Source organism: Rhinopithecus roxellana, chromosome 17, assembly GCF_007565055.1.
Source record: "Rhinopithecus roxellana isolate Shanxi Qingling chromosome 17, ASM756505v1, whole genome shotgun sequence".
Lineage (NCBI taxonomy): Eukaryota > Metazoa > Chordata > Mammalia > Primates > Cercopithecidae > Rhinopithecus > Rhinopithecus roxellana.
Window position 1 is genome coordinate 99040809 of NC_044565.1, and position 25709 is coordinate 99066517.

General features: G+C 41.2%; 1 protein-coding gene across 1 annotated transcript in view; it reads left to right on the plus strand.

Annotated features, from left to right (window-relative positions):
- The window catches only part of LHCGR (luteinizing hormone/choriogonadotropin receptor), a 70845-nt gene that overhangs the window by 29137 nt on the left and 15999 nt on the right, over nt 1–25709 (plus strand). The window contains exons 4-8 of the mRNA XM_010371752.2: nt 1454–1528; nt 3489–3563; nt 3652–3729; nt 14083–14151; nt 19154–19228. Of these exons, the coding sequence (XP_010370054.1) occupies nt 1454–1528; nt 3489–3563; nt 3652–3729; nt 14083–14151; nt 19154–19228 (372 nt within the window). The remainder of the gene's footprint in view (nt 1–1453; nt 1529–3488; nt 3564–3651; nt 3730–14082; nt 14152–19153; nt 19229–25709) is intronic.

Genomic DNA, 25709 nt, shown 5'->3' on the forward strand with positions numbered 1-25709 from the left:
AAGTGATCCTCCCACCTCCTTCCTAAGTAGCGGGGACTACAGATGCATGCCACCACACCCAGCCCAAAAGATCTTTAGAGATAGAAGTCCCTTCCATCCCACCCACATAAGGCCGTATATGGCCTATGATTGCTTGACTCAGTTGTAGAAATAAATACAACAAAATTATCACTCACAGCTGGAGAATCAAAAGGGCTGAGAAGATGGAAATAGGCACAAGTGATGGGTAACTGCAGTGTGGTGGAACAAACACTAAACTGACAGTCAGAAAAACTGGGTCGCATCCAAGTTCTGCTACTTCTCAGCTGTGTGACTAAAGACAAATCATTCAACTTCCTAATTTCAGCAACTATTATAACTATCGTTAACACTGGTTGAGGCCTTACTGTGAACCAGACACATATATTTATTCCTCAAAAACAACACTATGAGGAAACCAAGGCACAGAGAACTTTAAGTGATATATCTAAGGTCATATGATCAGTAAAATCAGAATGAAAAACCAAGTTGACTCCAGACCCCATGCTCCTAATCAATACACTGCATTTTCTCTATAGAACAAGGTAATGAGTATTTCCTCAGGTGGCTCTCACCTGGATTAAGGAAACCAAAGGCATTTACTGGCCTTTTATTGAATACGAAGTAGACAGGACTTAGCAATGGTGACTACTTTTTATAGGGTCACAGTAATTAGGGGAATGGGGGAGTTGGGCGGGGAGGGCAATAACACCACAGTGGTTTATGGCTGTACCTTTATACTTTGCAAAGCCCTGGCTCTTGTTATCTCTACCTATTCTATTACTTAAAACCTACTAACCTGTGAGGCAGGAAGACTATATAATATTATTATACCAATTTTACAGAAGAGACACTAGCTCAGGGAAGTTAGGAGGCTGGGCATCAACATACAGCAAATATCTTCAGGATGAATATAAAATCCCCCAAATTCAAGCCTCTGGCCTTTGCCCTATGCCATTCCACAGACTGGTGCCCCTCGGTATAACTGCTCATGTGATTGCCAGCCAATATGAAGAGGACCAGTTTGCTTACAAGGGAGAGTAGGTAATTTGCTCATCTCTCCTGAGAGAGGAATCTCTCATCACCCTCAGTGTGCGGGGTCCACAGTGGGGCAGAATCTACTTGGCCAGGAGCCCTGGGTGTTGGTGCTGTCTGTGGTGGGGGATGGGGGGATGGTGCAGAGACAGACTCCCTGCTCTGATCCTTATACCTGCCTCTTTAGAAGCTTGAGAGCAGTGCTTCCTGGAAATAGCGAACTGGCTCTCACCAAGCCATTTCCATCCCTAGAGTCGCTAGGGGTCATCCCAAGCATATGAAGGTCACCAGCTTTTGCTGATGCCATTTTCAGCCAGCGACTTCTGGTGACCACAATCTCACCCATTCCAAATAATACATATCTATTAAACAGCTGCATTTTTCCCCTCTCTCTTTACAGACTGATCCAGAACACCAAAAATCTGAGATACATTGAGCCCGGAGCATTTATAAATCTTCCCCGATTACAATACCTGTGAGAAATTTTCCTTTTTAAGCAATTGGGGAGGGGAAGATGGGCATCTGATGAAAATCAAAACAAGGAAAAGGTTGGAAAGATTTTGTTTAACCATATACACGGCATTATTTGCATGTTCCTCTTCAGCCTTCTGATTTAAATTTAATTGGCATTTCTTGTCAGCCACCGTGCTGGGTGCTTTTGTATACATGTAAGTGGTTCCCAACATTTTATCTGTCCTAAACCTCTGGGAAGAACATCACCCCTTTGCAGTGATTTTCAAGGTTGACAGTGGGTATGGGAGATGGAGGTCATAACACTTTAAAGAGGGTAAATCAGAATCTCTGAGGTGAATAGAGAATAGGTGAAAGTGAGAGTGGCAATTCTGATTTGACTCTCATCACTGTTTCAGAATTACTGATCTCCTGCATCTCATGTTTTTTCATTTGTTCATTAAATGAAAACATTTTAAGTATTGCCTTAAAGTAGACACTATACCATATAAAGTAAATCATTATTTTCCACTTCCCATTAACTCTGTCAGTTAGCATTAGAAACTGAGTACCACTGTAGCCTTCCACAATCATTGCCTTGCCAGCAATACCAAAATTTCTGAAATCTATGAATTTATCACTATGGATCTTCTCACATATCAAGTCATCCCTATACATAAAGAAAAATTTAAGCTGCCCTAAAACAGACATCCTCTCTTTCTTCTTTAAATTTCATAAACTCCTCAGAGAATGTAAAGTCCACCTCCCATCACTGCCCAAAAAAAGGAAAACAAAGAGAAGGGACATCTCTCTGGTATTTCACATCATCAGTCTTGCTCTGGGGCCTTCTACAAGAGCTGCTACTGGAACTGGCATAGCTCCTTTGTTAACTCTAACACTGAACAATTCCAAAGGTGTTCTGCTTTTCCAAACCTACAGGGTGTCTATAGGGCATATAAGCATACGGTAGCATCAACTACTTTGAAAGAACACAAGAAAATCCCAGAACCAAATTTGACCACTGTGGCTCTTATTATCTAAGAAAAATTTATTTATTAAATAGTATTTTCATCCAAAACTGTGATATTCACCCAACTCAAGTACACATTGCAGTCTAATCCCACACTGCTATCCCCAGCTATAGACAGAGCAGAGATCCAGTGTGACCTGGGCTTTTGGATAAGGAGGACAATCAGAGAGAGCCAGAAGAAAAACCTGGCTTTGTTTCATTGTCACCAGGGTGATAGGCAGTTCACATTAGTTGTCCAGAGTCCAAGACCAGTGAATCTACAACTCAGTGGAAATCCAGATGCCTAGACTCTGAAGGAGCCCCATTCTTGTAATAAAATATTCTTCAATTTTACCTATCACTTAAGCCTGTCTTCTCTTTGGAGGCTAAATAAAAGGTGGGAGGAAAAGAAGAGTTGTGAATAGCTCCAAACACCAAAATAAATTTTAGTGATTTCAATGAGATGCAAAGAAGAACTTCCTGAATTGCAAGGTAGCTAAATAAGGGAAGATTTTTAATAACAAGCAATATGGATTTATCATAAAAGATTAATCTTCTTGAAGTATTTGAATTAAAACCTGCTCCAAAATTTAAGGATGCTTTCTAGAACTATCAAGAGCATGTAATAAACTAATTACCAAAAGAAAATGGAACACAATACAGTAGGAAAATGTGATTGATTTAATAAGAAAAGACAGGCTAGAAATATAAATGAAAAAGACCTTTAAATTTTACCCCAGTCCCCAAATCTCTAAATAGGAGTCATTAGAGCATCTTCTCCTGTAGCATCAGGGACTTCTGAATTCCAACAATCTTTCTCAGCTAAAAGTAGTCCTGATAACGCCAAACTCAGTATTTTTAAATTTAATGTGAAAGTCGTATTTGCAAAATGCTTTTGTACTCCCTTTTTATCTTTATGTCTTACTAACAATCACTTTTACCCACTCTCTGCCCACTACCCTGTCCCTAATCACAGGAGCATCTGTAACACGGGCATCAGAAAGTTTCCAGATGTTACGAAGATCTTGTCCTCTGAATTAAATTTCATTCTGTAAGTACCAGGCTGATTGCTATGCATAACAGTTTCCTATTTGCTGCTAAAATTTGGAAAGTAAATATTTCTTATTTCTTTCCTCAAGGGAAATTTGTGATAATTTACACATAACCACCATACCAGGAAATGCTTTTCAAGGGATGAATAATGAATCTGTAACACTGTGAGTAAACTCCCAGATTCATGTTCTGCCATACAGCCTCCTGCTATTCTCACTACTAGGTTGGGGTGAGCTTTTTCTCATGTTTTACCACATTCCTCACTCACTGGTGACATTCTTCTTGACCTAAAATGCTAAGGGTGAAGGGAGTTGTGTAAGATCACAGCTGGGTCATATGTTCACATGACAAGCAACCAACCAATTCAGTTTAAAGTTAACCTAGGCCCCAAGGATTTTTAGTGACTGAGTCTCAAACTTATGAAATTGTTCACTGCATTAATGAAGAATGCTCTAAGGCTGGGAAGACACAGTCTAGAGACGTGTGGCTTTCCTGGCTAGAAAATAGCACAGAAATTTCAAGATTTCAACAGGGAAGAGTTTGGAAGGATATTCTCCAAGTAGGAAAAGTAGTTTATCAATGGACCTTGCTCTGTCTCTCATTTTCGCCTTCCTCTTGGGTCCCTCCCACTTTGCTTCTGAAGCAACACTATCTATACCCATTCTCTCTATCCCTTAATACTTAAAAATAATGTGTTTTTATTTGACAGTTACTCTTCAGGTTACCAGGCTATCCTTTCACGGTGTTTCCTAAGATCTCACTATTCAAAGTATGAACCATCATCTTCAGCATCTTCTGAGAACTGGTATATTAGTCCGTTCTCACATTGCTATCAAGAACTACCTGAGTATAAGAATTTATAAAGAAAAGAGCTTTTAATTGGCTCACAATTCTGCAGGCTGTGCAGGAAGCATGATTCTGGCATCTGCTCAGCTTCTGGGGAGGTCTCAGGAAACTTACAATCCTGATGAAAGGTGAAGGGTGAGCCAGCACCTCACATGGCCGGGAGCAGTAGGAAGAGAGAGAGCAGCGAGGTATCACACACTTTTAAACAACCAGATCTCATGAGCACTCTATCACAAGGGGGATGGTGCTAAACCATTCATGAGAAACCATCCCCATGATCCAGTCACCTCCCACCAGGCCCCACCTTCAACATTGGGGATTATAATTTGTAATAAGATTTTGTGGAAACACAGATCTAAACTGTATCCTCTAGTTAGAAATAGCTCACCACAGACCTACTAACTCAGAATATGCTTTTTACAAGATCCCAAGTGATTCACATGTACATTACAGTTTGAGGAGCACTGCACTAAGGTAACTCAACACATGTTCTTCACAGGACACTTACCAGACTTCCTTCCCTCTGGAATCCCTGCCATACATCTTCACATGGGAGCCTTCCACTGCCCTACCATTCAGAAGCAGCATCCTGGGCACCATATTTTATTTTATATTATTTTATTTTTGAGACTGAGTCTCACTCTGTCACCAGGCTGGAGTGCAGTGGTGCAATCTCAGCTCACTGCAACCTCTACCTTCTGGGTTCAAGTGATCCTCCTGCCTCAGCCTCCTGAGTAGCTGGGACTACAGGCGTGTGCCACCACACCTGGCTAATTTTTGTATTTTTAGTAGAGATAGAGTTTCACCATGTTGGTCAGGATGGTCTCAATCTCTTGACCTCATGATCTGCCCACCTTGGCATCCCAAAGTGCTGGGAATACAGGCGTGAGCCACCACACCCGGCCTCATTTCTTTATACCTAAAGCCCAATGACCCTTATTTAATTCTGCTCCTAAAATCCATATCCCTCTCACTCTTTCTGCTTTGGTTACAGCCCATGGCAAAATTGTGATGAGGCAATAAAGGAGCTCACCCTTAAAGAAAAAAGAGAGAACATGGATTGGAATGACTCTGAAATGAAGAGATAGATGTGAAGCAAAAGAAGAGACCATCTCAGAGGACTCTCTTTTATATCACTGGATTCCTTGGGTACACTGCATTTGTATAGTACTTTTACTTTGTGTAGGTGTAATTTTACATGTATAGTTGTCATGTTACAAAGCTGTGACTATGTACCTTCATCTCAGATTACTGCAATCAAAAGAATACAGAGCAGCAACCACAAATAATTTCAAAAATAACCCATACTCTTTACTTGCAACTCTTGAACACTGGGAAGGAGACTCTATTGATCCTAGAAATATTTCTCAACAGTCTCTCCACTCCTGCCACTTCCCTCATACACCACAGCTCTACCTGCTGCTTATAAAGTGTTTTCAACTCACCACTGGATCTGGAACTACTCATTCATCATGTCCCCCACCAAAAACAAGGTATTCACCAAATAAACTCCAAATGAGGTGATATCACATGCCTTCGGATTTGGGGTCTCCCCATGTCTATATCAAGAATACAAAATACATAGGATTAGATTCATGTCCTCAAGAAGTTCATAATCTCAATGAGGGGAAAGACATAAAATAATAAAAGGATAATACAAGATACTAGATATTCACTATCAGAGTATGTGGTACCTAGAAATAAGATCTTAGAGAAGTCCTCTTGGGCTGGGGAAGTCAGAAGAGGCTTTATAGTGGAGCTGATAGACTTGAATCAGACCTATGGAATCAGTAACATTTATATGGGTAAGTGTGATAATAGCATCTAATATTTATGTAGCCCTTATTAAATACCTGCACTGTTTTTAAGTACTTTTTAAGTCTCATAGCAATCTTATGAGGTAGGAACTATAACCCTACTTTTAGATGAGGAGACCAAGGCACCAAGAGGTTAAGTATCTCTATCTCAGGCCAAGATGTGGTCCCAGGCAGTCTGGCTCCAGAATCATGTTCTTAACATTTATGTGGTACCACATACAGAGAAAGGCAGAGTCAGGAATCCAAGTGAAGAGACAGTAGGAGCAAAAGCATGGCAGGAGGAGAACAGGGTGAAGCTACTACTTGGGAGTAAACATGCTATTTAAGGAATGGATAGTGAGTTTAGATAACTGGCTGAGATGGAGAAGACATTGAATTGCAGAGACCCTTAAGTGCCAGAGCAAGGAGGCAGGCTTGGAGGTAACTCTGGAAAAAGTAACAAAATAATCTACTCAATAGAGTAGACTTTATTCAAAGATCACAAATATCCATGACTCCCTTCGATTTTGATCTAAATCTAAAAATAATCAGAGATCAACAGGTACTCCTCCCAGGTAAATGTCCAATGATGGGAGTGGAGTGAAGTAGGAATGAAAGGGCAGAAGACATGGAGGAGGGTGAAGAAGAAAATCAATGTTGGGATAATCCACAGGTAACTATGAGCTCACAAGACTGGGACACCCCACCAGACTCAAGGAGTAACCAAAGATTCCTTCTCACACATCATACTTCAGTATGTGCACAGAGAGCTTCATGGTTTTCTTATGACAGGGACATTAACTTATGTTGCTCATGATTTTAAGAAAAAGAGTTCATGCCAGTAGGGTGTAATTTCCCCCACCCTGAAGTTAATAAAGATTGAGGCTCTGTCTCTCCCAGAGAGCCTGTGGGACATTGTAGTTCCATCCCCCTTCTCATTCTTGGCCCTTCATCTGGAAGGGGAGTGATGAGTCTTCTCCCTAGCACTTGTTCTCTGCCGAATGGGCCCCTCTGTAAGCAAAGGATCATGTGGAGCACCCTGCTGGAAAAAGGGTATTACACTTAAAGAGGAAAGCCTTATTTTCTCAGCTATAAAGTTCAACTCTCTAATTAGAAAATAATGAAAGCAAGCCTTCTCTTTTCATTATTAGTGGTATTTGAGATTTTGCCTTTTGTAGAACCTGTCTTGCCCTCCCCCGACCCAAATCTTTACCAACTGTGAGCTCATTTAATGAAAACAAAACACTTCACTTGATGCTGGAGAAACTCAGTGGGGCTAATGCTAAAACTATGCATTATGCTCTTATGTCCCTTTATAGCCACTTTGGTTGTTTATTAAATCTCCTCAAGAGGCCACCTTGAAATGTCCCTCCTTCCCAAATAAGCAGAATTTAGCTGCACTACCTTTAAAATATTCTAGGTGATTGGTCATACCAGTCTCAAAAAAAAGAGACAATCTTGATTCACATCTCAACTCCACAAAGAAATGGAAAGGTCATGGCAATTAATTTTCTAAGACCCTACAGAGAAGTGATGTCTGGAAAGGCATGACAATTCCAGGCTGTATCCATGATAAGACACAGTAGAGAGATTGCTGGGTCTCTCTATTGTGTTGAAATAGGGAGGCTGGGCTTCAGTCCTGGCTCTGTGTCTAACCAGCCAAGCAGCCTTGGTCAGGTCATCCCACTTTGACATACCTCTGTCTCTGTCTATTCAAAGGGATTACTGCCTCCTGTGAATCAAACCACTTTGCATCAACTACACAATCATCACAATTACAATTAATCACAATTAAAAGCTCATACTTAGCAACCTGGAGCAGGCCAGGTGTTTTAGATCATCTTAAAAACATCACATCTCATCACCTCCTTTTAAATGGTTTTTTTTTTAATTTTTAACTGACAAATTGAGGCACTTTCCATTTGTCTTTTCATTGACAGATGGAAAGAACAGTATGATGAACAGCCCTATACACCTAATGTAGATTCATCAACTATTAGCAGCTTGCCGCACCCACTCCATCTCTATGTATGTGAGTACATGCCACACACTGCCCTTTTGCCAAGCCATCCAAAAGAAGTTTATACACATCATGGCATTTCATCCCTAAATACTTGAGCATGTATCTCTCTAAAACACTGACATTCTACATAACTACAATGCCATCACACCTAAGAAAATAAACATGAATAATATTATCTAACCTACAGTCCATATTCAAATGAAAAAGTCTTTTATAGATTTTTTAGAACTAAGAATCCAATCAAAGTTTATGCACTGCATTTTTGCTGTTACTTCCCTTTGTCCTCCCAACCTCACCTCCCACATCTTCCCCCATCTCCCAAACTCTCCAGCTTCCTTCCTCTGTTCTGTATGACATAGGATCCTTTGAGGAGCCCAAGACAGTTGTCTGGATTCCACTGACTATATTGCCATGACTAGATTCAGGTCAAATATTTCTACAGGAACACTGCAAAGGGGGTGCTGTGCCTCTCACACTACATCAAACCAGGAAGTACATTATGTCACACTGTCACACAACTTGGCTGCTTGCTTAAGGCAGTGACTGCCAGATCTCTATTGTAAGAGCACATTTTCCTCTGTCATTAACAAGTAAACTATGGTGGTACACTGTGAGTTTGTGTGACTATTCAGTTGGCCAATAACTTTTCATCCAATGGTTTCAGCCTCCATTGATTACACAGTTGTTACAAGGGGAGTTTAACAAAATGGTAGTTTTTTACATGCTATCATTCTTCTACATGTATTAGCCAACACCTTTCTGTAAAGAAGACACTTACTTTTTTCCCCCTTTTCCCTGTTCTCTCTTGGTCTGTCTCTTTCTGAGTATCACTATAGAATGTAAATTTTTCAAAAAATTTATTCAACATATTGGAATCCTTTATTGCTATCATTCTTTCTGATGCCTGTCACCCTTTTTATTATTACATATAGTAAAGACATATAAGTTGACATGAACATGGCTGAGATAGAAGGAAACATGAAAACTCAGTGCTGCTGAGAGGCAGGAGGCACAGCAATCCAGGGAGAGGGATCCCTTGCTATAGAGACTGTGAGCCCCCAGAAGTGGGGGGACCCTGATTCATAACTAGGGTTACAGCAGCACATAGTAACCAGGTCACAGGTACCCATCTAACCACTGCCAGCACATCCACTAGAGAAGTGTCTTCCTACATGAGGAATTATTCAGCTATAAAAGGACTTCAGCAAAGTTCCACACAGGGAAGAAAGTGGTGAATTTAGGATTTCCTTTCTTTAGAATGCTGTTTGTATAGTCATTTGAAAAAAAAATGTACTTACAAATATACCACCCTATTTTCTAAAAGGTATCTTCTAAAACAGCATGCTTTGCCTTTTAGCAATGGGGCCACTTTTTTGAGACCCTGAGTATCTGTAAACATAAATTAAGTTTTCTTCTTCAAAATCATCCAGAAACCAGTTGATCCAAAAGGAAACTATAGAAGAATTTCTAATACTGTTAATATTAGAACCCCAGAAATGCTTTTAGAGTCCTTGGGGATACTTGGGGTTCATCATAAAGCAGCATTCAGAATTAGAGTATCATCTGTGACTAATATCTAAAGCCCAAATCTTATTTTGAACAAAAAGATGCCATTCTGTCTGATTCACAATTACTGACATTTGAGTAGAGAACCTAGACAATGCTTTAAAGTTAGGTACAGCTATTGTAATAGAGGAGAAGTTGGGGGAGGTGAAAATCTTCATTTTTGTGCCTGTAACAAAATTGTCAAAGTAGAGCAAAGGAAGCCTTCCTCATTTAATTCTGACACCATGATGTTTTGGAAAAAAGTTATCTGAAGTGACTCTCCAGATGTTTTTTCAAGGGCATTAAAAGCATTGTGCAAGCCTGACAGCATGAGGTCTCCCACTCACATTTGTAATTTCTCCAAAGTAAGGAAGCTTCTCTTTTAATCAAAACAAGGCAGCACATTCTATTGTGTGTGACTGGTAAGAAAAGAGACAAGAGCAACTGAAACAGTGGGCCACGTTGTTTAGAAAGTTGAGACAAGCAGGACTGAGGCTATTCAGAAAAAAAAAAAAAAAAAAAAAAAAAAAGACATGGAAAATGTCTAAAGCCAAAAAAGTCCATGATGCTAGTACAGACCAAAGGTGTCTGAGAGCCTTCAGCATGTGAGTACATTTGGGGCAGTCCAGGTCACTGACCTGACTTGCTCTGCCCAGGAAGAGAAAGACCCCCTACCTCAGTGGAGAAGGATGATAGTTCAATTAAACAAGATGCCTGTATTTGACAGAAATCCTGTCCAGAGCATGGAAAGGGAGATCCTTTCCCTCTGTTGTGGTCAGAAGGCTGGAGGCTACTGCAAAATATAATAATAATAATAATAGGACCAACACATTAAGCATTTATCGTATTCCAGAACCTACTTAGAAATGTTAAACACATATTTACATTTTTAGTCCTTACAATAGCTTTATGAGGTTGATACTATTATTATATTTTCAGATTAGGAAATCAAGTTACAGAGACAGTAAGTAACTTGCCCAAAGTAATTCAGATTGTAAGCAGCAGAGCTGGGATTCAAACGGTTGGGTTCAGGGCCTGCAGACTTAACTACAAGGGTACACTTACAGCAATGACATTGTGAGTCTAACAGAAAAGCATAAAATCCTAACATGTATCAAAACAAGGATCAGGGCAGCATGCAGCTGTGATGAGTAATGGGCTCATGGGCATCTAGACAACTATTAGCAGCTTTGGTGAAAACAAAGCAAGGGCTATTTTTTCCTCATCTACTACATATGTAGTGCCACCACTTAGAAGGTAGAGAAAGCAATTCAGGAACTAGACTCTGGATACAATTCTAAGCCAACAACCATCTGATTTGCCCCATGGGAGTGATAAGAACAATATCGTCCTATGATATACCCTAGGGCAAGGGTTCTCAAACTGGCATATGACGGCTCACTGGGAGGGCTTGTTTAAAAAGTACATATTTTTTGGATACCACTATTAGTTTCTGATTTAGTAGGTCTGAGTCTGCATTTTAGACAAGCAACTCCAGGTGATTCTAATTCAGTGGATGGAGGAGAAAGCTTTGATAAATATTGGGCAAGAGTCTAAGAAATCAAACTTAAGGAAGTTCAGAACAAAGGGTGTGATTCCTTTATCTAAAAGAGACTGCTATAAAGGAATGCAACCCCTAAAATGGCAGGAGACTGCCAAAGAATAATATCCTAAGTGTAAAATAAAAAATAATTCCGGTGAAACTGAGCTTCTAAGGAGGCAGCAAGGTTGTGTATAATTATGCAAGACAACAGGCATCAACCCTGTCCCTATGTTCTCAGATTGCACAATATAGAAGGGGAAGAAAGGTACTGAAAGTGGCATCCAGTAATCCAATATGGGAGAGCTAGTATGTGAAGCTGATTGGCTTCGCCTCCATTGCTTCATCCTCATCTGACCCATAATTATATTTTACGTTTTCTTGTTTACCTCCTCCAGAGAAACATATCCTCCTGTATCTAGAACAGTCCCTGGCACCTGAGAGTATTACAGTAAATATGCATTAAATGAATGAGATGACCAAATGGGAGTATGTAAGATGAATTTCTTACCATAAATCGTAACCAAACAAGTTTGAAGGCTACTGACTTAGATGGAAATACAAGTTCTTTGAGAAAGGCCTGTGGTGTGATGTAAAGTTAAGCTGCTTGAATCTGCCAAGACCCTAGATTCTCTTTGCAGGGTTGCTGGAAGTTGGCCAGGGACAGGCTGTGGGGTGTGACTTGAGAAATGGTTCAGAAACCTCAGATTCTACAATATAGAAGGGAATGAAAACTATTGAAAGTGGCATCCAGTAATCCAATATGGGAGAGCTAGCATGTGTAGCCGTAAACTCTGAAGAAGCTCAGAAGAAAGCATATGAGAGCCTGGGAAACCATGGAAGCCTCCCCCTCCCAGGGAAGGGCAAAGCCGCTGCTTTACCCAGGCTATTGACTGAGCTAGGTACCAAGCATTCTGTGAGGCCCCAGGGGTTTAAGAAATGAATTAAATATGCTCCCCTGCCCTCTTTGAACTGAATCTAATGAGGAGACTTAAGAACTATTTTGTAACCTCTAGTTATATTTTCTGAATTTCAGAGTTTACATATTATACTTCAAAATGAGTCACGCCTTTATTTATATGTTGGTCTGTCTCAGCTGTGTTGTGGGTTGGTGGGAGGAGATCATACATACATACACACAGAGTACCTACATGCTGCTGATGTTACACACATACACACACCCCGCAAAGTGAAGTTCCACGCTCATTTTATTTAACAAAGACTAGAGAGGCCTTGAAGACAACAGCTACCTGGAGCAGGAATAAGTGAAGCATGTTTCTGAACCATTTCTCAAGTCACACCCCACAGCCTGTCCCTGGCCAGCTTCCAGCAACCCTGCAAAGGGAAGTTAGGGTCTTGGCAGATATAAGGAGCTTAACTGTACATCACACCACAGCCCTTTCTCACGTGGGTTTTACATCATCATTCACAAAGAACTTATACAAATATTTCCATCTAAATCAGTAGCTTTCAAACTTGTTTGGCTATGATTTGCGGTAAGAAATTCATCTTACATACTCCCATTTGATCATCCCATTCATTTAATGCATATTTACTGTAATACTCCCAGGTGCCAGGCACTGTTCTAGATACAGGAGGATATGTTTCTCTGGAGGAGGTAAACAGTAAAAACGTAAAATATAATCATGGGTCAGATGATGATAAAGCAAAGCAGGCAAAGCAAATCAGGGAAGGAGGATAGGGAAAGTAGGGGGATAGGAAATCGGTGTTTTAAATAGGGCAGCCAGTAAAGGCCCCACTGAGAACATGACATGAAATACAATCCTGCAGGAAGAGGATGGGTAGGCCATAAGGATATCAGCGGAGGAAAAGTAAAACGAATCAGCAAAACTGATGTGCTGGAAGTAGCCCCAGACAAAGCATATCCTAGTCCCATTTATGCCAGTTGTGGGCTTTAGACAAGTTACTTTCCTTCACTGAGTCTATTTCCTTCTTTGCAAAATGACGATGTGCTGCTTGATTCCCTCTAGACTCCTTTTAAGCTCAAACATTTCCCTGTATCTGTGTTCTAAGGATCCTCTTATGTCTTATTCCGGGTAGAAGTATATATGTATGTATGTATGTGTATTTATAGGTATATACCATAAAAAATGGTGGGATAAAATTTCATAAAAATTAATACCCTAATTACTTGCAAAATGCTCTAATACTTTTTATTTTTTCTATGTAGTTTTTTTAAATGCTGGTTATGCCCAGGTAAATTGATTCACTACCCACTAATGGTCTTAAAGAACTGTTTACAGTCAGTGAAATCTTCTTGGTTGTGGAGCCAAATTTGACATCAGCAAAACCACACACTCATCCAAGAAAAAAAAAGCTGGCTCAGTGCTGGAGGCTTCCTCTGCCCTTAGCTTTCAACACCCAGAAAACCCATATGCCCACACAGGCCTGCAAAACCAGAGGAAAGGCTTAAGTGTTAAACAGCTCTGGCCTCGGATCCCAGCTATGCCACTGTTTTCCTTTTGACATTAAGCAAGCTACATAACCACACTGAGGCTTAGGTTTCTTGTCAGTATAATGGAAATGATGATAAGGATTGAATCATAAAATATACATAGAGTGGCTGATGAAGTATCTAGCACTTAATAGATACTTAATAAATTGATGGTGGTGATGACGATAGAGAACCAGATATTATGAATGCCTGTAATAATCTTAGTAATATATGTTACAGGAGGAAAAATGTGTTTCCAAACTGTTTCTTTCAGTTTCTTCCCATTCCTAAACCCTCTCCTCCCTCCTTCAGCAAACTATATGGAAATGGATTTGAAGAAGTACAAAGTCATGCGTTCAATGGGACGACACTGATTTCACTGTAAGTATTTGCTCATTTCCCCAGCTCACGAATAAAAATGAAATATTACTCTGGCTACAAGATCACATTCAATCTTCAGCAACTAACTCAGGGCAAAAATAAACTTTCAAGTGGCTAGCCCTCAGTGTTTCATGCATGTTACTAGGCAACTGGCTGGCTAGAAACCCCACAGCGCCCTGATTTCAAAGACAGATGCAGCCTGGATACATTGAAGTTGACAGTTTACTGAAATATTCAACACCCTACTTTATGCCTCCTCCAACTCAGTGCCTCCCTCTCTAGCCCCCTCACTCAGGTTGATGGTGTGTTAGAGGAAGCAGAATTCCAGAAAGAAATTCTTCCCTTGGCCCCACTGCAGATAAATCAGATACCACTACCATTTACCAGTCTAATCAGCCACAACAGACCCATTCAGGGAGTCCCATCTCTGTACTGCTAGTGCGGGAGGAAGCTCATTTTCCACAAGGTAGGGAGCTTTGTGTTTTCACCACACCCTACCCAGTTCTTCATGTTAATAGCCTTTAACTCAAGAAGAGCATCGCTACTGTTTCCCTCATTGTTCTCGACCTCTCTTTCCTTCTATGGATCCTCTTCTAAAAGAGTGGCATATTCACAAAGTTTGTGGGGCTGGGGACATTTGAACCACAGCAAGTACAGGGTGAGGTAACAGTCACCCTACAATTTGTTCATAATAAAAACTGAGAGCACATGAAAAGTTCAATTAAAGCCAAAATTAAGGAAAATAAACAAAAAGGCCTTTAAAATAAACACGTTGTGTAAAGCGTAATCTAGACTAATGCTTCTCAAATTTTTACACACCTAAGAAGAACCTGCAGATTTTTAAAATACAGATTCCTGGGCCTTACCCCCAGAAACTTGGATTCAGTGGATCTAGGTAGAGCCTGAGGATTTGCAATTTTAACAAGCTTCAGGAGATGCTGATGCTGTCAGTCTGAAGTTGGGTAGCACAGTCTAAACTTGGGTAGCAAAATTCTGCACAATATGCTGTTTATTTTTAATGATAGGTATCTATTATAAAATAGGTATCAGCCTCTATTATACTGATACATGCTATATAGTTTGGTGGCTAAGAGAATAGACTTAAGAGACAGTGAGTAAGACTCAAACTCCAGTCCCACTATTTAACAGCTGGTATGACCTTGAGCAAGTTACGTAACCTATCTAAGCCACAGTATCCTCATTCATAAAGTGGATCCACTAATAGGCTTGTTTTGAAGATACCCCCACCAAAATGAAAAGATCTGTTTCATATCCTCAATACTTAACACAGTGCCTGGCACATAGTAGGTGCTTATTTATTATGTACTATACAATATAATTAATTATAAGTAAACAATTAAACAAGATTATATTTTTGTGTGCTTAGTACAGCATAGTAGCACATACTAAGTGTTCAAGAAATGGTAGAATTTTTAAAGTTTTCTCCTATCTTGGAGTGAATTTGCCCTCATGTTCTTTTTGACTTGATGACTTAATGAAAGGTTCATTAACAAGCATCCTTAAGTTAATGAAGGGTTCGCTCAGGCCAATTGAATCGATTTCTGCCAAACTTAAATCAGAGGCATTTATATCATCTCCTGGCACAGTTCTCTCAGATGCCTCATTCCATTATTCACTCAACAAATGTTTATGAAGCATCAGCTGTGTTTGAAGAAACATGTCATATTTTGAGGGGAAATGAAGATGATTAAGTCCTAGTGTCGCCCTACAGGAGCTTACAGCACAGGAAGAAGCATCTCCAAATGCTGTATAAACTATACATTAAGTACCAACTAAAACAGAAGCAAAGCATGAAGCCTCCCCAGAGAGAAGTAAAGTTCTCTGGAATTTCAAGGCAGGAGGAAAGGAAAGTATAAAAAGTCTCTGGGAAAGGTGGGCTTTGAGCTGGCATAACTTAGGCAAAAATAGAGGAAAAACGCCTTCCAAGTAGAGGACAGCAAGAAGAATGGTCCAGAAGAGGAAGTATAGGATGTGTTCATAGACCAGCAAATAGTACTTTCTAGATACGAGTTAGGGACAAAACAGGAAGAGCCTCAGATGCCATAGTAAAGAGTTTAGACTCTCTTCTCCAGAAAACAAGAAGCCATTGAAAGTTCTGAGTTGGAAGTATAAAATGAGTGCTTAAAGAAGGCTCATCTGTTAGCAGGAAGGACGGAAGGCTGGAAGGGGTAGGGCAGGGCTAGAGACACAAATGCCAGGGTCATCTGAATAGAGGGGATGGCTGAAATCCTGTGTGGCTGAGGTTACCTGAACAGGGGGAAAAACAAAAGAAGTGAATTTTAAATTAAAGGGAAACAAGATGAGCATGAAGAGCAAGAGCAAAATAAAACAGATGGGAGGAAAACCAACACAGTATGTCTGTGTGAGGTCAGGAAAAATTAGAAATATAGGAGGGAAGATTTCAGGTGGTCAGCAGCATTTCAGCTGTTACAGAGACACCAAAATGGGTACGAACTATGAAAAGTCCAATTAGTCAACATTCTGTATGCCCTGCATCTCACTGTTGTAAGAAAGAGGCAACCAAGGACATGAGTCAGTTTGTCAAGAACAAACTTAATTTCATTCAACAAACATTTATTAAGCACCACTGATACACTAAGCACTGTGTTAGGTACTGAGTCTGCGATGGTAGAGAGGACACAGTCCCTGCCCTTTTGAAGTTTCTGATCTATCAAAAGAGACAGGCCAAAAAAGCAAATAATAGATAAAATTATTACAAGGGTAATATATACTATGAAGGACATAACCTGTTACTGAGATCTGAGAGAGTATGAGGGGTGACCAATTTAGGCAAGGTACCCAGGATGGCCTCACCGAGGACGTGATATTTAGGCTGAGCCTGAAGGATGACAAGGATTCCACTGTGGCAACAGTGAGGGAAGCACATTACAGAAAGAGGGAGCAGATGTGCAAAGGTCCTGAGTTGGAAAAGGAACTAAGTTGGTAAGTCCCAGGAATTGAGAGGAGGCCAGTATGGCTGGAGGGTCTTTAGCAAGGGGGAGACTGAAGATGAAGGAGATGGAGCAGGATTGAGCAGCCATGGGAAAGGAGTCTGAATTCTCTTCTAAGGGCAAGGTCACCCATTAAAGAGTTTAAGTAGCAGGGGAGAAGCAGTTTTCAAAATTGTCAAGCAAAATTTTCAAACGATGCATTCAACCCTTCCTCATAAACAGGCCTGTCCAAAGTTGTTCGGAACACAATGATACTGAAGTCCTGCAAAGTTCGCAAACACCTGACTTACTAAGGCAGCACAGGACACAGGAAAGACAGGAGCAGCTCCAGAAGGTGGCCCTGGGCACCTGATGGGGTCTAGGAGTCAGTCCCTACTGTTCCCAGAGCACCCCAGCTGGGAAAACTTTGGTGGAACTTGTGGATTCTTCCACTGTGCTTCAAAAGGTCATCCTGCCTGTGCTTCTCACACTTGCAAGGTCACGTCATTGGGAGAATTCTCAAAAGTGACCCCCAGGAAAATGTGGGAAATTGATTTATTTTTTGACCAAGTTGCGTAATACAGAGTTATCAGTATACAGAAAGATCTGGGTTTTAGTAAAACAAGTGAAATGCTCTGTCATGAAATTTGAACAATTAATCTGACTGGGTTAACACAAGAATAATTTGCTCACAGAGTCCAGTTTCAATGATGTATAACTATAACTGAATATAATTAAAACAAAACACATCAGGAAGAAGAGTCATGGAGGTTTAGGAAGAAAAAATTGTTTTGATTTAGATTTTAAACAGCAATTGACTCTGACAATCTCATCTCTTTGAAAGTGGAAATACACCCAGGGGATGGGACGATGTGAGATTGACAGGTGGATTCTGATGAAAGGGCTGAGGGTTTCCAAAGAAAATGCTTAGTAGAAATGTGGAAAACAGCCACCCAGAGAGTGAAATGCAGGGGCTTTTGCAGTTCTTAAACAGCAAGGAGGGTAGGGAATGGATGTTAGTATGTTTGTTTTGCTGTGTACACTGTAATGGTGGTAAGGGAATCATGTTCCCATGCTTGAAATCATCACACCGATAGATGCACACTGTGCCCACCATCCAGGGTTTTCCAGATGCTCTGTCAATCACAACCATTCTCTTATAGAGAGGAAGTGCTCAAAAAAAGGCTGGCAGGCTTGAGCCCAGGGATTCCTCTTCTAGTTCCCTCGACTACTCAGAGAAGGGCCTGTGCTTAGAGATACCAGTGCCAGGGCCCAGAAAGGAGGCTGCCTAGGAGGACCAGATTGTGCTGCTCCTAAGGAGTTTAGCCTGAATGACTTTGAACTCAAGGCAGCAGAGCCCTCAGGGAGCTACTTCCATAACAGCTTTTGGCTTCTTCCACGGCCTTGAGAGTAGTGGCCCTCAACACTTTTTCCATGACACACACACACATCTGGCCATGATCATTTACACTGCATAGCCCCATGGGGCAATTTTCTACAGAGGCTGTAAGTCCTCTTTCTTACCCACTGAGAAATGCATATCTGAAAGAAAAAGAATACAAATTACACTACAAAAGGGATAACTCTGAACAGACCCTACTTTTTCAACTTGCAAACTTCAATATGTAACTATTAGCACACTCTGAGACCTCCAAGGTCACAATGGCTGAGAGGCTAACAAAGAGTAGGTTGCACTTCAGCCCTTCAGCCTTGGCCTCTTGGAGCAGCACTTTCATCCTTACCCAGCTGTCTGGTGGTAAACTTTCATAACTCCAAGACAGGAGGGGGTGAGTACTTTAAGTTACAGGACAGAGTTCTACCAAGTGAGGAGGGAGTGGAAGAAAAAAGGAGCAGCCAAACACACATGCCAGCAATTTCATTATTTCATTAAAAACTAGCATGTCTTTTTCCCACTCTCCCTCCACTTCCCCCTTTTTCCCCTTCTAACCCTACCGCCATGCACATAGGTTGGTCTAAATATGTGTACACACAGCTATGAATGCTTACACATGAGGTACAAACTCCACTAAGGAAAATGTCCTTTCCCACAGGGAGCTAAAGGAAAACATACATCTGGAGAAGATGCACAATGGAGCCTTCCGTGGGGCCATGGGGCCAAAAATCTTGTGAGTAGAGTGGTGCTGCCTCCCCTCCCTGCCCAGTGTACCCCAACAGGACTGCTTAGGGTGATCCCTCCACATCATCCCCAAGCTGATATGTGAGACATCAGCCTCTACACCTGAAAAGGCTGCTGGTGGAAAGACCAAGTGTATCACAGCTGCCATAATAAAGTACCCCAAACTGACAGGCTTAGACAAAAGAAATTCTGTCTTATGGTTCTGGAAGACAGATGTCCAAAATCAAGGTGTCAGCAGGGATTGGCTCCCTCTGAGGGCTGTGAAGGAAGCGTCTATTCCAGGCCTCTCCTAGCTTGTGCTAGTTCTTTCTGGTTGTGGCAGCATAACTCCAATCTTCACATGGTATTGTGTATGTGTGTGCATGTACGTATGTGTGTATGTGTGTATCTCCAAATTGCCCCTTTTAATAAGAATAGCAGTCATATTGGATTAGAGACCACCATAATAACCTCATTTTAACTTCACTACCTCTGTAAAGACCCTATCTCCAAATAAGGTCTAAGGTACTGAGAACATCAAGATATGAATTTGAGCAGGGGACACAATTCAACCCATAACACCAAATATGGGGGGTGGTGGCCTCATGTGCTGGCAAAGAGGCTGGCTACCCACCTGGAATCCATTCATGGGAATCTAAGACCAGAGATCTGGCTTGCCCCTGGCACTTGGCTGGACAGGGCTGAGGTGCTGTCAGATTCTCTGAGGGTGCAAGGATTAGGACCAGGCTCTCGCAGTTAAAGAGGGTTTAAAGGATACATGGGAAATTGCTTCCAAGATGGCCAAATAGGAACAGCTCTGGTCTGCAGCCCCCAGGGAGACTGATGCAGAAGACAGGTGATTTCTGCATTTCCAACTGAGGTACCTGCTTCATCTCACTGGGACTGGCTGGACAGTGGGTGCAGCCCACAGAAAGCCAGCTGAAGCAGGGCGGGGCATCGCCTCACCTGGGAAGCACAAGGGGTCCAGGGATTTCCCTTTCCTAGCCAAGGGAAGCTGTGAGAGACTGTACCTGGAGAAACAGTACACTCCTGCCCAAATACTATGATTTTCCTATGGTCTTTGCAACCAGTAGACCAGGAGATTCCCTCCCGTGCCTGGCTCAGTGGGTCCCATGCTCACAGAGTCCAGCAAACCAAGATCCATTGGCTTGAAATTTTTGCTGCTAGCGCAGCAGACCTGAGATGCTGGAGCTTGGCGGGGGAAGGGGCGTCCACTATTGCTGAGGCTTGAGTAGGTGGTTTTATGCTCACCGTGTAAACAAAGCTGCCAGGAAGCTCGAACTGGGTGGAGCCACCGCAGCTCAGCAAGGCTGACTGCCTCTCTAGATTCCACCTCTGTGGGCAGGACATATCTGAACAAAGGCAGCAGCCACAGTCAGGGAATTATAGATAAAACCCTCGTCTCTCGGGACAGAGCACCTAGGGGAAGGGGCAGCTGTGGGCACAGCTTCTGCAGACTTAAACGTCCCTGCCTGACAGCTCTGAAGAGAGCAGGCGTTCTCCCAGCACAGCGTTCAAGCTCTGATAACAGACAGAATGCCTCCTCAAGTGGGTACCTGACCCCCGTGTAGCCTGACTGGGAGACACATCCCAGTAGGGGCCGACAGACACCTCATACAGGAGAGCTCTGGCTGGCATCCGGCAGGTGCCCCAATGGGACAGAGCTTCCAGAGGAAGGATCAGTCAGGAATATTTGCTGTTCTGCAGCCTCTGCTGGTGATACCCAGGCAAACAGGGTCTGGAGTGGACCTCCAGAAAACTCCAACAGACCTACAGCTGACAGGCCCGACTGTTAGAAGGAAAACTAACAAACAGAAAGGAATAGCATCGACATCAACAAAAAGGGCATTCACACCAAAACCCCATCCATAGCTCACCAACATCAATGAGCAAAGGTAGATAAAACCACAAAGATGGGGAGAAACCAGAGCGGAAAGGCTGAAAATTCCAAAACTCAGAACATCTCTTCTCCTCCAAAGGATCACAACTCCTCACCAGCAAGGGAACAAAACTGGTCAGAAAATGAGTTTGATGAGTTGACAGAAGTAGGCTTCAGAAGGTGGGTAATAACAAACTTCTCCAAGCCAAAGGAACATGATCTAACCCATCACAAGGAAGCTAAAAATCTTGAAAAAAGGTTTGGCGAATGGCTAACTAGAATAACCAGTGTAGAAAAGAACATAAATGACCTGATGGAGCTGAAAAACACAACACGAGAACTTCGTGAAACATACAACAGCTTCAATACCCAATTTAGTCAAGTGGAGGAAAGGATATCAGTCATTGAAGATCAAATTAACGAAATAAAGCGAGAAGACAAGATTCGAGAAAAACAGACTGAAAACAAACGAATAAAGCCTCCAAGAAATATGGGACTATGTTAAAAGACCATATCTATGTTTGATTGGTGTACCTGAAAGTGATGGGGAGAAAGGAACCAAGTTAGAAAACACTCCTGGCTATTATCCAAGAGAACTTCCCCAACTTAGCAAGGCAGGCCAACATTCAAATTCAAGACATAAAGACAACACCACAAAGATAATCCTCCAGACGAGCCATCTCAAGACACATAATTGTCAGATTCACCAAGGCTGAAATGAAGGAAAAAATGTTAAGGGCAGCCAGAGAGAAAGGTTGGGTTACCCACAAAGGGAAGCCCAATGAGAAGATGCACAATGGAGCCTTCCGTGGGGCCATTGGGATCTCTCGGCAGAAACCCTACAAGCCAGAAGAGAGTGGGGGCCAATATTCACCATTCTTAAAGAAAAGAATTTTCAACACAGATTTTCATAGCCAGCCAAATTAAGCTTCATAAGTGAAGGAGAAATAAAATCCTTTACAGACAAGCAAATGCTGAGAGATTTTGTCACCACCAGGCCTGCCTTACAAGACCTCTTGAAGGAAGCACTAAACATGGAAAGGAACAACCAGTACCAGCCACTGCAGGAACATACCAAATTGTAAACGCCATCGATGCTATGAAGAAATCACATCAACTAATGGGCAAAATAACCAGCTAGCATCATAATGACAGAATCAAATTCACACATAACAATATTAATCTTAAATGTAAATGGGCTAAATGCCCCAATTAAAAGACACAGACTGGCAAATTGGAAAAAGAGTCAAGACCCATCGGTGTGCTGTATTCAGGAGACCCAACTCACATGCAGAGACACACATAGGCTCAAAATAAAGGGATGGAGGAAGATCTACCAAGCAAATGGAAAGCAAAATAGCAGGAGTTGCAATCCTAGTCTCTGATAAAACAAACTTTAAATCAACAGAGATGAAAAGAGACAAAGAAGGCCATTACATAATGGTAAAGGGATCAATTCAATAAGAAGAGCTAACTATCCTAAATATATATGCACACCCAGTACGGGAGCACCCAGATTCATAAAGCAAGTCCTTAGAGACCTACAAGGAGACTTAGACTCCCGCACAATAATAATGGGAGACTTTAACATCCAACTGCCATTACAGGGCAGATCAATGAGACAGAAAATTAACAAGGATATCCAGGACATGAACTCAGCTATGAACCAAGTGGACCTAATAAACATCAACAGAACTCTCCAACCCAAATCAACAGAATATACATTCTTCTCAGCACCACATCACACTTATTCTAAAACTGACCACATAATTGGAAGTAAAACACTTCACAGCAAATGTAGAAGAACAGAAATCACAACAAACTGTCTCTCAGACCACAGTGCAATCAAATTAGAACTCAGGATTAAGAAACTCACTCAAAACTGCACAACTACATAGAAACTGAACAACCTGCTCCTGAATGACTACTGGGTAAATAACAAAATGAAGGCAGCAATAAAGATGTTCTTTGAAATCAACGAGAACAAAGGCACAATGTACCAGAATCTCTGGGACACATTTAAAGCTGCATGTAGAGTGAAATTTATAGCACTAAATGCCCACAAGGAAAAGCAGGAAAGATCTAAAATCGACACCCTAACATCACAACTAAAAGAACTAGAGAAGCAAGAGCAAACACATTCAAAAGCTAACAGAAGACAAGAAATAACTAAGATGAGAGCAGAACTGAAGGAGATAGAGACACAAAAAACCCTTCAAAAAATCAGTGAATCCAGGAGCTTGTTTTTTGAAAAGATCAACAAAATAGATACACTGCTAGCAAGACTAATCAAGAAGAAAAGAGAGAAGAATCAAATAGACACAATAAATAAATGATAAAGGGGATATCACCACTGATTCCACAGAAATACAAACTACCATCAGAGAATACTATAAACACCTCTAGGCAAATAAACTAGAAAATCCAGAAGAAATGGGTAAATTCCTGGACACATACACCCTCCCAAGACTAAATCAGGAAGAAGTCGAATCTCTGAATAGACCAATAACAGGTCCTGAAATTGAGGCAGTAATTAATAGCCTACCAACCAAAAAAAGTCCAGGACCAGATGGATTCACAGCCAAATTCTACCAGAGGTACAAAGAGGGGCTGGTACCATTCCTTCTGAAATGATTCCAATCAATAGAAAGAGAGAGAATCCTCCCTAACTCATTTTATGAGGCCAGCATCATCCTGATACCAAAGCCTGGCAGAGACACAACAAAAAAAGAGAATTTTAAGCCAATACCCCTGATGAACATCGATACGAAAATCCTCAATAAAATACTGGCAAACCAAATCCAGCAGCACAACAAAAAGCTTATCCACCACAATCAAGTTGGCTTCATCCCTGGGATGCAAGGCTGGTTCAGCATACACAAATCAATAAATGTAATCCATCACATAAACAGAACCTATGACAAAAACCACATGATTATCTCAATAAATGCAGAAAAGGCCTTCGACAAAATTCAGCAGCCCTTCATGCTAAAAACACTCAATAAACTAGGTATTTATGGAAGTGTATCTCAAAATAATAAGAGCTATTTATGACAAACCCACAGTGAATATCATACTGAATGGGCAAAAACTGGAAGCATTCCCTTTGAAAACTGGCAAAAGACAAGGATGCCCTCTTTCACCACTCCTATTCAACATAGTAATGGAAGTTCTGGCCAGGACAATCAGGCAAAAGAAAGAAATAAAGGGTATTCAACTAGGAAGAGAGGAAGTCAAATTCTCTCTGTTTGCAGAAGACATGATTGTATATTTAGAAAACCCCATCATCTCAGCCCAAAATCTCCTTAAGCTGATAAGCAACTTCAGCAAAGTCTCAGGATACAAAATCAATGTGCAAAAATCACAAGCATTCCTATACACCAATAAGAAACAAACAGAGAGCCACATCATGAGAGAACTCCCACTCACAACTACTACAAAGAGAATAAAATACCTGGGAATCCAACTTACAAGGGATGTGAAGGACCTCTTCTAGGAGAACTACAAACCACTGCTCAACGAAATAAAAGAGGACACAAACAAATGGCATTCCCCACTTAATAAATGGTGTTGGGAAAACTGGCTAGCCATATGTAGAAAGCTGAAACTGGATCCCTTCCTTACACCTTATACAAACATTAACTCACGATGGATTAAAGACTTAAATGTAAGACCTAAAAACATAAAAACCATAGAATAAAATATAGGCAATACCATTCAGGACATAGGCATGGGCAAAGACTTCATGACTAAAACACCAAAAGCAATGGCAACCAAAGCCAAAATTGACAAACGGGATCTAGTTAAACTAAAGAGCTTCTGCACAGCAAAAGAAACTATCAGCAGAGTGAACAGGCAACCTACAGAATGGGAGAAAATTTTTGCAATCTATCCATCTAACAAAGGGCTAATATCCAGAATCTACAAAGAACTTAAACAAATTTACAAGAAAAAAACAAACAACTCCATCAAAAAATGGGCAAAGGATATGAACAGACACTTCTCAAAAGAAGACATTTATGCAGCCAACAGACATATGAAGAAATGCTCATCATCACTGGTCATTAGAGAAATGCAAATCAAAACCACAATGAGATACCATCTCACACCAGTAGAATGGCGATCATTAAAAAGTCAGGAAAGAGAAGATGCTGGAGAGGATGTGGAGAAATAGGAATGCTTTTACTCTGTTGGTGGGAGTGTAAATTAGTTTACCCATTGTGGTAGATGGTGTGGTAATTCCTCAAGGATCTAGAACTAGAAATACCATTTGACCCAGCAATCCCATTACTGGGTATATACCCAAAGGATTATAAATCGTGCTACTATAAAGACATGTGCACATGTATGTTTATTGCAGCATTATTCACAATAGCCAAGACTTGGAACCAACCCAAATGCCCATCAATAATAGACTGGATAAAGAAAATGTGGCGCATATATACCATGGAATACTATGGAACCATAAAAATGGATGAGTTCATGTCCTTTGCAGGGACATGGATGAAGCTAGAAGCCATCATTCTCAGCAAACTATCACAAGGACACAAAACCAAACACTGCATGTTCTCACTCATAAGTGGGAGCTGAT